This window comes from Hirundo rustica, unplaced genomic scaffold (assembly GCF_015227805.2).
Source record: "Hirundo rustica isolate bHirRus1 unplaced genomic scaffold, bHirRus1.pri.v3 scaffold_374_arrow_ctg1, whole genome shotgun sequence".
In the NCBI taxonomy this organism is placed as follows: domain Eukaryota; kingdom Metazoa; phylum Chordata; class Aves; order Passeriformes; family Hirundinidae; genus Hirundo; species Hirundo rustica.
The window spans coordinates 16,626-28,274 of record NW_026690419.1 but is presented as its reverse complement, the minus strand read 5'-3'; the positions used below and the strand labels follow the sequence as shown (position 1 = coordinate 28,274).

Genomic DNA, 11,649 nt, shown 5'->3' with positions numbered 1-11,649 from the left:
AAAAGGCCAATTTTTCCCCACAAAAAGCAACTTTTCCTCACAAAAGAGCCACTTTTCCTCACCGAAAGCAACTCTTTCCTCACGAGAGGAACTTTTTTCCTCACAAAATGGGAACTCTTCCCTCCCAAAACAAACAAACAAGCAAACAAAAAACCCTTTCCCCTCACTTTTCAGCGACTTTTCCCCTCATAAAAAGCGACCTTTACCTCACAAAACCCAACTTTCCTTCAGGAAAAGCAAACTTTCCCTCACCGAAAGCCACTCTTCCCTCACGAGAGGAACTTTTTCCCCTCACAAAAGGGGAACTCTTTCCTCGCCCCCCCCCCCCCCGAAAAAAAACCCACCAAAACAAACAAACAAAAAAATAACCCAACCCCAAACTTTCCCCTCACTTTTCAGCGACTTTTCCCCCCTCACAAAAAAGCTCCTTTCCCCTCACAGATCGCGCCCCTTACCCTCCGCAGCGCTTCCCCCGCGGTCCCTCCCTCAGCCCGCCCCGGCGGGGGGCGCGGGCCGGGCCGGGCCGCGGGCGGCGGCGGCGGAGGAGGAGCAGGAGCAGCAGCGGGGCCGCTCCGCTCCGCTCCCGGCCAGCCCAACAAAGGCGGCGGGGCCATGGCGGGCCCCGAGCCCCGCTCCGAGCCGCCCTAAAACCCCTCCGAGCACCGCCGCGATGTGGCCGGGCCGCGGCGGGAGGCGCTGGGCGCTGGCGCTGGCCCTGGCGCTGGCTCTGGGCGGCCGCTGCCCCGCCGCCCCCAACGCCTCGGCCGGGCCCCCGCGCTGCCGCCGCCCCGCGCCCTGCGAGCGGCTCCGCTTCGGAGCCTGCCTGGGCTCGGCGCTGCCCTACGCCGCCACCTCCACGCTGCTGGCCGCCGACTCCGCCTCGCAGGAGGAGGCGCACGGAAAGCTGCTGCTCTGGTCCGGTACGGACGGGACGGCACCGGGGGAGCGGGGAGAAGTGAGGGAAGAGGCCCGGGATTGGGCTGGAGGGGGATGGGGAGCGGTGAAGGGAGGGGAGCGGGGGAGCTTTGGAGGGCAGCGGGGTTGGGTGTAGTAGAGGGGGGGGCTGGGGCTCGGGACAGGGTAGAAAACTTTATAGTAAAGGCCTGGGGATGGATACAGCATGGAAAAGTGCCTAGCAGGGGGCTGGGGATGGGTGCGCTATAGAAAACTTTATAGTAAAGGCCTGGGGATGGATACAGGATAGAAAACAGCATAGGAAAGGCCTGGGGATGCCTACAGTACAGAAAAAGTTCTTAGCAAAGGGCTGGGGATGGGCAGAGTATAGAAAAGTGTCTAGCAGGGGGCTGGGGATGGGTACAGTATAGAAAACTTTATAGTAAAGGCCTGGGGATGGATACAGGATAGAAAAGTGCCTAATGCGGGGCTGGGGATGGGCAGAGTATAGAAAAGTTTATAGCAGAGGACTGGGGATGCCTACAAGATAGAAAACTTTATAGTAAAGGCCTGGGGATGGATACAGGATGGAAAAGTGCCTAGCAGGGGGCTGGGGATGGGTGCGCTATAGAAAACTTTATAGTAAAGGCCTGGGGATGGATACAGGATAGAAAACAGCAGAGGAAAGGCCTGGGGATGCCCATAGTACAGAAAAAGTTCTTAGCAAAGGGCTGGGGATGGGCAGAGTATAGAAAAGTGTCTAGCAGGGGGCTGGGGATGGGTACAGGATAGAAAACTTTATAGTAAAGGCCTGGGGATGGATACAGGATAGAAAAGTGCCTAGCAGGGGGCTGGGGATGGGTGCACTATAGAAAACTGCATAGCAAAGGGCTGGGGATGGGCAGAGTATAGAAAACTTTATAGCAAAGGCCTGGGGATGGATACAGGATAGAAAAGTGCATAGGAAAGGCCTGGGGATGCCTACAGTACGGAAAAAGTGCTTAGCAAAGGGCTGGGGATGGGTACAGTATAGAAAACTTTATAGTAAAGGCCTGGGGATGGATACAGGATGGAAAAGTGCCTAATGCGGGGTTGGGGATGGGCAGAGTATAGAAAAGTATGTAGCAGGGGGCTGGGGATGGGTGCAGGATAGAAAACTTTATAGTAAAGCCTGGGGATGGGTACAGGATAGAAAAGTGCATAGGAAAGGCCTGGGGATGCCTACAGTACAGAAAAAGTGCTTAGCAAAGGGCTGGGGATGGGCAGAGTGTAGAAAAGTATCTAGCAGGGGGCTGGGGATGGGTACAGGATAGAAAACTTTATAGTAAAGGCCTGGGGATGGATACAGGATAGAAAAGTGCCTAGCAGGGTGCTCGGATGGGTGTGCTATAGAAAACTGCATAGCAAAGGGCTGGGGATGGGCAGAGTATAGAAAACTTTATAGCAAAGGCCTGGGGATGGATACAGGATAGAAAAGTGCATAGGAAAGGCCTGGGGATGCCTACAGTACGGAAAAAGTGCTTAGCAAAGGGCTGGGGATGGGCAGAGTATAGAAAAGTATCTAGCAGGGGGCTGGGGATGGGTACAGGATAGAAAACTTTATAGTAAAGGCCTGGGGATGGATACAGGATAGAAAAGTGCCTAATGCGGGGCTGGGGATGGGCAGAGTATAGAAAAGTTTATAGCAAAGGACTGGGGATGCCTACAAGATAGAAAACTGCATAGGAAAGGCCTGGGGATGCCTACAGTATAGAAAAAGTGCTTAGCAAAGGGCTGGGGATGGGCAGAGTATAGAAAAGTGCCTAGCAGGGGTCTGGGAATTGGTACAGTATAGAAAACTGTATAGCACAGAGCTGGGGATGAGTAGAGTACAGAAAACTGCATAGCAAAGGGCTGGGGATGGGCAGAGTATAGAAAACTATATGGCAAAGGCCTGGGGGTGGATACAGTGTAGAAAACTGTCTAGCAGGGGACTGGGGACGGGTACAGGATAGAAAACTGTATAGCACAGGGCTGGGGATGAGTAGAGTATAGAAAACTGCATCCAGGGGATCTGGGAATGAGTACAGTATAGAAAACCGTGCAGTGACACATTGCAGATGGGTACGGTCCAGAGGGGCAGATCGGGGTACAGGGTGTGGAAATGGGATATCACAAACCCAGGGGTGGGTGCACTATAGAAAACCCTATAGTGGGGTCCAGGGGATGGGTGCAGTGTGCAGAGGAGCAGTAGGCTGGGCCCAGAGATGGGTTCAGTATAGAAAACTGCCTGAAAAGGGTCTGCAGAGAGGTGCAGCGTAGAGGGGAGCAGGACAGCGGGCGTCTGGGGACGGGCACAGTGCAGAAAACTGAACAGCAGAGGAGGGGAGAGAGTGAGACGTGCAGGGGAGCAGGAGATCGGGGTTCAGGGTGTGGTATAGAGGGGGAGCGGTACAGAACGGCCTCAGAGATGGGTACAGGACAGGAAAACCTGCAGCAGGAGTCTGGGGTGGGGTCGTACAGGGGGGAGCAGGACAGATACTTGTGGGGCAGGACTCTGGGGGTGGGTGCAGGATAGGAAATGGTTTATAGGGGGCTGGGGGTGGGGACATAGAGTAAATGGTTTATCAGGGGCAGTGGGGACTTATAGAAAATGGTTTATCAGGGTCTGGGGACAGAGAAAATGGTTTATCGGGGGTGGGGGCAAGAGCAGTAAATGGGCTACAGTATGCAGGGGCAGCCCTGGTATGGGCACAGTGTCCCAGAGATCCCACAGAGGGGTCCCAGTGCTGTGTGGGTGCTCTGGGGACAGCAGGAGAGCCCCACAGAGGGGTCCCAGTACCCTGTGGGTGCTCTAGGGACAGCAGCAGAGCCCCACAGAGGGGTCCCAGTGCTGTGTGGGTGCTATAGGGACAGCAGCAGAGCCCCACAGAGGGGTCCCAGTGCTGTGTGGGTGCTATAGGGACAGCATCAGAGCCTCACAGAGGGGTCCCAGTGCTGTGTGGGTGCTATAGGGACAGCAGCAGAGCCCCACAGAGGGGTCCCAGCTCTGTGTGGGTGCTATAGGGACAAGAGGAGAGCCCCACAGAGGGGTCCCAGTGCTGTGTGGGTGCTCTGGGGACAGCATCAGAGCCCCACAGAGGGGTCCCAGCGCTGTGTGGGTGCTATGGGGACAGCAGCAGAGCCCCACAGAGGGGTCCCAGTGCTGTGTGGGTGCTATAGGGACAGCAGCAGAGCCCCACAGAGGGGTCCCAGCTCTGTGTGGGTGCTATAGGGACAAGAGGAGAGCCCCACAGAGGGGTCCCAGTGCTGTGTGAGTGCTTTGGGGACAGCAGGAGAGCCCCACAGAGGGGTCCCAGTGCTGTGTGAGTGCTTTGGGGACAGCAGGAGAGCCCCACAGAGGGGTCCCATTGCCATGTGGGTGCTGTGGGGACAGCAGGGAGTGTCCTTGCTGGTGCTGGTGACGCTGCTGTCCCCTCCCCGCAGGCCTGCGCAACGCCCCGCGCTGCTGGGACGTCATCCAGCCCCTGCTTTGCGCCGTCTACATGCCCAAGTGCGAGGATGGGCAGGTGGAGCTGCCCAGCCAGACCCTGTGCCAGGCCACACGGGCGCCCTGCACCATCGTGGAGCGCGAGCGCGGCTGGCCCGACTTCCTCAAGTGCACCACCGACCGCTTCCCCGAGGGCTGCCCGGTACGGAGCGGGGACGCGGGCACGGGGAGGGAAAGCCGCTCTTGGCAGGAGAAAAACGTCAGTGCTGGTCAGCCTGGAGAAGGGAAGGATCCAGGGAGAGCTTCCAGAACATTCCAGGGCCCGAAGGGGCTCCAGGAGAGCTGCAGAGGGGCTGGGGACAAGGCCTGGAGGGACAGGACACAGGGAATGGCTCCCAGTGCCAGAGGGCAGGGCTGGATGGGATCTTGGGAAGGAATTCCTGCCTGGGCTGGAATTGCCAGAGCAGCTGTGGCTGCCCCTGGATCCCTGGAATGTCCAAGGAAAGGTTGGAGCGGCCTGGGACAGTGGAAGGTGTCCCTGTCACAGCAGGGGTGACACTGGATGGGCTCTGAGGTCATTCCCACCCAACCCATTCCATGATTCCGTGGTGATTCCGTGGTGATTCCGTGGTGATTCCGTGGTGATTCCATGGTGATTCTGTGGTGATTCCGTGGTGATTCCATGGTGGTTCCGTGGTGATTCCATGGTAATTCTGTGGTGATTCCATGGTGATTCCGTAGTGATTCCATGGTGATTCCATGGTGATTCTGTGGTGATTCCGTGGTGATTCCGTGGTGATTCCATGGTGATTCCGTGGTGATTCCATGGTGATTCCATGGTGATTCCATGGTGATTCCGTGGTGATTCCATGGTGATTCCATGAAACCCAGCTGCCCCCTGCCCTCCACGGGGGACTGATGCCCATCTTGGCCACGGGGGTGTCTTTCCTCCTCCTCCTCCTCCTCCTCCTCCTCCTCCTCCTCCTCCTCCTCCTCACGGCCCCGTTTCCCCTCCGGCAGAACGAGGTGCAGAACATCAAGTTCAACAGCTCGGGGCAGTGCGAGGCGCCGCTGGTGAGGACGGACAACCCCAAGAGCTGGTACGAGGACGTGGAGGGCTGCGGCATCCAGTGCCAGAACCCGCTGTTCACCGAGAAGGAGCACCGCGAGATGCACGTCTACATCGCCGCCTTCAGCTCCGTCACCATCTTCTGCACCTTCTTCACCCTGGTGAGGCGTCCCCAGAAATGGGGACGAGGCGCAGAGCTGTCGCTTCCTCCACGTCTCGGGTTTGAATGACGCTTGTCTGCCAAGGAAAGCCGGAGCTTGCCTTTGGAATGGAGGATGTAAACTCCCCCTTCCCTCCAAATTATTGTAATTTTGCGATTGGGGGCTTTCGGGCAACGATCTGGGGATGGGAGTAACGGTTCTTTACTAGGAAAATACAAATGTAGCAGTACAAAAAAAACAGCGAGGAAGGAAACAAAAATGCTGGAAAAAGCCCTGCCAGGGTCAGGGATACGACCTGGCACTTTGTTGGTCAGGGTGTTGGAAGCAGTCCAGATAAATCCTCCTGGAGTAACAGCTGTGGTTCTGTGGAGCAGAGATGGGCCTGTAGAAAGTCCAGCGGTGGTGAGATGGGTCCGGTCTTCCTCCGGGAATCCGGTGGAAAACCCGGATCCCTCGCGTCCTTCGCTCCCAGTTTTTATCCAGCTGGGAACAGCTGGCTCCTCCCCACCATGTGGAGCATCTCCCAGTGGGATGATGGAACGTGTCACGGCACTGGTGTGCCTCAGTGGCCCGTTATCAGCAGATGTGCCCTGGAGGATGGAGGGGAGGTGACAGAGATAACAAACACTGCCCCACCTGGGTGTAACGGCTGGGCCGTTACCAGGAGTCATCCTCCTCCTTCCCCATGGAGTTAGGAGGATAAAACACCTCCCAAAAAACCACCTTTCACCAGATGAAACACAACACGCGTTTTTTTTTTTTAATTTTTTTTTTTTTCTGGCCGCATAACCCGAGACGCTCCACCCCTCCAGGCCACCTTCGTCGTCGACTGGAGGAACTCCAACCGCTACCCCGCTGTCATCCTGTTCTACGTCAACGCCTGCTTCTTCGTGGGCAGCATCGGCTGGCTGGCGCAGTTCATGGACGGCGCCCGCGACGAGATCGTGTGCCGCGCCGACGGCACCATGCGGCTGGGCGAGCCCACGTAGGTGTCACCTCCGTGCCCCCGGAGCCACCCCCCGGGAGGCCGAGACCCTCGCGGCGGCGGCGGCGGCGGCTGACGCTCCGGCCTCTCCGCAGCTCCAACGAGACGCTGTCCTGCGTCATCATCTTCGTCATCGTCTACTACTCGCTGATGTCGGGCGTCATCTGGTTCGTCATGCTCACCTACGCCTGGCACGCGTCCTTCAAGGCGCTGGGCACCACCTACCAGCCGCTGCTGGGCAAGACCTCCTACTTCCACCTCATCACCTGGTCCATCCCCTTCGTGCTCACCGTGGCCATCCTGGCCGTGGCGCAGGTAACGGGGGTCACCGACGCCGGGCGCTGTCTCGGGGTGACGACCCCGCGGCCGGCTGACCCCGCTGTCCTTGTCACTGTCCCCGCCAGGTGGACGGCGACTCGGTCAGCGGCATCTGCTTCGTGGGCTACAAGAACTACCGCTACCGAGCCGGCTTCGTGCTGGCCCCCATCGGGCTCGTGCTCATCGTGGGGGGCTATTTCCTCATCCGGGGTAGGCGCGGCTCGGCTCCGGGGAAAAGGGACGGGGTCGCCGTGGGTGTCCCCAGGCCCTGATGTCCCCGTCGCCGTCCCACCGCAGGGGTCATGACGCTCTTCTCCATCAAGAGCAACCACCCGGGGCTGCTGAGCGAGAAGGCGGCCAGCAAGATCAACGAGACCATGCTGCGCCTGGGTGAGGGCTCCGGCAGCGCCGCTCCCCGCGGAAGCCCGGTGGGAACGGGGACGTTTTGTCCCCTGAAGTCACGCAGAGCCTTCCCGGGGGTGGTGGCAGCTGGGGACAGAGCTGTGGTGGTGGTGGTGGTGGCACGGTGGTCTTTGTCTCGGCGTCACTGGAGTTTGGCTGAAGCGGGGATGGATGTCCCTCTTCTCTTCTCTTCTTCTCCTTTCCAGGCATCTTCGGCTTCTTGGCCTTCGGCTTCGTCTTCATCACCTTCGGCTGCCACTTCTACGACTTCTTCAACCAGGCCGAGTGGGAGCGAAGCTTCCGGGAATACGTCCTGTGAGTGGGACAGGGACAGGGACAGGGACAGGGACAGGGACAGGGACAGGGACAGGGACAGGAGGTGACAGGGACAGGAATAGGGGGTGACAGGGACAGGGACAGGGAAGGGACAGGGACAGGAATAGGGGGTGACAAGGACAGGGACAGGGACAGGAATAGGGGGGGACAGGGACAGGGACAGGGAAGGGACAGGGAGAGGGGTTGACAGGGACAGGGAGTGACAGGGGCAGGGGGTGACAGGGATAAGGAGTGACAGGGGTAGGGACAGGAGATGACAGGGACAGGGGATGACAGGAACAGGGACAGGGGATGACAGGGACAGGGGGTGGCAGGGATAGGGAGTGAGTGGGACAAGGGGTGTCAGGGACCAGGACAGGGGGTGACAGGGACGTGGTGGCACCGCAGCACCTCACACTGCAGCAAGGACAGCCCCGTGTCCCCCACCACAACTGCAGAGCTGCGGGGTGTCCCCTGTCCTTACTGTCCCCTGTGTCCCCGCAGGTGCGAGGCCAACGTCACCATCGCCACGCAGACCAACAAGCCCATCCCGGAGTGCGAAATCAAGAACCGGCCGAGCCTCCTGGTGGAGAAGATCAACCTCTTCGCCATGTTCGGCACCGGCGTCTCCATGAGCACCTGGGTCTGGACCAAGGCCACCCTGCTCATCTGGAAGCGCACCTGGTGCAGGTGGGACCCTGAGGGTGCCACCCCGGCTCCCTGGGGCCCTTCCTGCCCCATCCAGGGGGATGTTGGAGGGCATTCCCAGCTGTTTGTCCCTCAGCTCCATGGCCTCTCCCCTTTGGCGTTTGTGGGACACCTCCATCCCCAAGGGACCCACTCCCAGCCCGGTGACCCCATCCAGAACGGGAGACAGAGAGCTGGGGAGGCTCCCAGTGCCCCCAGCCGCGACAGCCCTGTCCCCTGCATGTCCCCAGGCTGACGGGGCAGAGCGATGACCAGCCCAAGAGGATCAAGAAGAGCAAGATGATCGCCAAGGCCTTCTCCAAGCGCAAGGAGCTGCTGCGCGACCCGGGCCGGGAGCTGTCCTTCAGCATGCACACCGTATCCCACGACGGCCCCGTGGGTACGTGCCAGGGCCAGGGCACGTCCCCAGCAGCCCCCCGGGGGTCCCCAAAACCCCCCCCTTGACCGGATCAATCCCCTCTTGTCCCCTGCAGCCGGCCTGGCCTTCAACATCAACGAGCCGTCGGCCGACGTGTCCTCGGCGTGGGCGCAGCACGTCACCAAGATGGTGGCCAGGAGAGGGGCCATCCTGCCCCAGGACGTGTCCGTGACACCCGTGGCGACACCTGGCAAGTCCTTGGGGACCCGGTGGGGAGTTCTAGGGGGGGGGATGAGGTGGGCTGGGGGTCTGCAGGGAGGCACAGGCCGCTCACGGCCGCCTCACCCCGCGTTCCCCCAGTGCCGCCAGAGGAGAGGGCCAACCTGTGGGTGGTGGAGGCCGACGTGTCCCCGGAGCTGCAGAAGCGCAGCGGCCGCAAGAAGAAGAGGAGGAAGAAGAAGAAGAAGAAGGAGGAGGAGGAGGAGGAGGTGGTGAACCCGGACCCCGAGCGCTGCTTGGGGTTGGGCTCTGGGACGAGCTCCGTCCCTCGCCTGCCCCGCCTGCCCGCCCAGCCCTGCCTGGTGGCCTTCACCCCGGATGTCCTGCCAGCTGTCCAGCCCCGTGCCACCTTCCCCGGGCGTCCTTGGGACGTCCTGCACGTCATCAGCAACCCCTTCTGCCCCGAGAGCAGCACCGCCGAGCAGGACGGCCCCGGCCCTGGGCGCTGGCAGCACCACGGGGGCACCCTGTGGCACCCCGGGGTGCCCAGGACTCAGGGCCACCGCGCAGGGCTGGCCCCCATCCACTCCCGGACCAACCTGGTGGAGGCGGAGCTGCTGCAGCCCGATTGGGATTTCTGATCCCGGCGGGATCGGTGAGACCCACCCCCGAAGGGGAGGGGACGCCAGAACCCACCCGGTGCCACCGAGGATCCGTCCCGAATATTCCGGTCAGCCGCGTCCCCATTTGTCCCCTCGGAGGATTCGCTTCTCACCTCGGAGGATTCGTTTCTCCCCTGGATTCCTCTCTCCCCTCAGAGGATTCATTTTTCCCCTCAGAGGAGTCGTCTCTCCCCTCACAGGATTCACTTCTCCCCTCAGAGGATTCGTTTCTCCCCTGGATTCCTCTCTCCCCTCAGAGGATTCATTTTTCCCCTGGATTCCTCTCTCCCCTCAGAGCATTCGTTTCTCCCCTCAGAGGATTCATTTCTCCCCTGGATTCGTCTCTCCCCTCAGAGGATTCGTCTCTCACCTCAGAGGATTCATTTCTCCCCTCAGAGGATTCCTCTCCTCCCCTCAGAGGATTAATTTTTCCCCTGGATTCGTCTCTCCCCTCAGAGGATTCCTCTCTCCCCTCAGAGGATTCGTTTCTCCCCTGAATTCATTTCTCCCGTCAGAGGATTCCTCTCTCCCCTCAGAGGATTTGTTTTTCCCCCCAGAGGATTCATTTCTCCCCTCAGAGGATTCCTCTCTCCCTTCAGAGGATTCCTTTCTCCCCTCAGAGGATTCCTTTCTCCCCTCAGAGGATTCGTTTCTCGCCTGAATTCATTTCTCCCCTCAGAGGATTCATTTCTCCCCTCAGAGGATTCATTTCTCCCCTCAGAGGATTCATTTCTCCCCTCAGAGGATTCATTTCTCCCCTCAGAGGATTCATTTCTCCCCTCAGAGGATTCCTCTCTCAGAGGATTCCTCTCTCCCCTCAGAGCATTCCTCTCTCCCCTCAGAGGATTCATTTCTCCCCTCAGAGGATTCCTCTCTCAGAGGATTCCTCTCTCCCCTCAGAAGATTCCTCTCTCCCCTCAGAGGATTCCTCTCTCCCCTCAGAGCATTCCTCTCTCCCCTCAGAGCGTTCCTCTCTCCCCTCAGAGCATTCCTCTCTCCGTGGTTCTCTTCCCAGCCCGGGAGAGGTTTTGGGCTTCCCTCGGGAATTCTCCCAGCGGGAGAACGGAGCCAACCCCAGCTCCCTCGGGGATTTCAGGAGCCGGGGGACGCTCGGGGACGGCCTAGATCAGGGTAGATTTTTGGGCAGCTCTGCCCCACCCGCGGCTAGAGGTACGTAGAGCTCACCCCTACTTGTGCCAATAGCGATTTTTTAAAAAAAAAAAAAATCTGCTTTTCTTTGGTTTTTGTTTTGTTTCGTTTTGTTTTTTTACTGTTTTATCGTGATGGGGACGTAGTGCCTCTGCTCGGGGTGAGCCCGGTCAGGGGCAGCAGCAGCAGCAGCAGCATCCCTGGTGCCTGTCCCTATTTTTGGGTTCACCCCAATCCCTTCAGCGACCCCAAAATCCCTTCCAGCTCCCCAGAGAGCTGAGCCAGACCCAAATCAGGATTAACGGGGTGGCAGCACCGGCGAGATGGGATGTGAGGAACACCTCGGGCTGCGTGGGCACTCCTGAGCGAAAAATAAAAACCCCAAAACCCCTCGGGGTTGCTCGAGGTGAATCGGGGTCAGCGACACCCCCAGAGCACAGCTTTGGATTATTTTTTTAGGATAAACAAAAATTTTAAAAAATAAAAATCGAGTCACAAGCAAACCCAGCGGAGCTCCGGTCCCTGCTGGTGTTTGGATTTTTCCCTGTTTTTTTATAAAGTCCTGGTAGGCTCCTGGCTTTTTTATTTTCCTTTTTTATTATTATTATTTTTTGCTATCCCAGTGACCTCCACGGGTTCGGTTTTTGCTGTGTAAAGGAAAAAAAAAAAAAAAAAAAAAAAAAGAAAACAAAACCTTCCTGTATCAGTATTAAATTTACAGATTTTCAATCCCAGTGGCTGCTCTGGGCTCTTTTGGGGAGGGATCCATGGGGGGAAAACATTTTGGGGAGGGGAGTTGTCCTTTCTCCTTAAACCCCTCCTTTAAAAATCGCTTTAAACTGCTTTAAAGTGTTTTAAAATGCTTCAAGCCACCTTAAAAACTGCTTTAAAGTGTCCCAAACCGCTTCAAACCACCTTAAAAACTGCTTTAAAGCGCTTT

General features: G+C 58.4%; 1 protein-coding gene across 1 annotated transcript; it reads left to right on the top strand.

Moving 5' to 3' along the window:
• The first annotated feature begins 781 nt into the window (after window positions 1–781).
• SMO (smoothened, frizzled class receptor) lies at window positions 782–11,362 on the top strand. Its single transcript, XM_040054055.2, has 12 exons — window positions 782–920; window positions 4,360–4,565; window positions 5,384–5,593; window positions 6,406–6,578; window positions 6,674–6,893; window positions 6,983–7,106; window positions 7,194–7,286; window positions 7,505–7,613; window positions 8,118–8,303; window positions 8,552–8,700; window positions 8,795–8,929; window positions 9,040–11,362. The coding sequence occupies exons 2-12, from the start codon at window positions 4,419–4,421 to the stop codon at window positions 9,537–9,539; spliced, it is 2,046 nt and encodes a 681-aa protein (XP_039909989.1). The 5' UTR covers window positions 782–920; window positions 4,360–4,418; the 3' UTR covers window positions 9,540–11,362.
• The last annotated feature ends 287 nt before the right edge of the window (window positions 11,363–11,649 follow it).

Bases quoted from the DNA above. Each gene is read 5' to 3' on its own strand.
- SMO (XM_040054055.2), top strand. From the start codon at position 4,419: ATGCCCAAGTGCGAGGATGGGCAGGTGGAGCTGCCCAGCCAGACCCTG. The intron at 4,566-5,383 runs GTACGGAGCGGG...CCCCTCCGGCAG, and splicing joins GCTTCCCCGAGGGCTGCCCG to AACGAGGTGCAGAACATCAA. The intron at 8,930-9,039 runs GCAAGTCCTTGG...GCGTTCCCCCAG, and splicing joins GACACCCGTGGCGACACCTG to TGCCGCCAGAGGAGAGGGCC.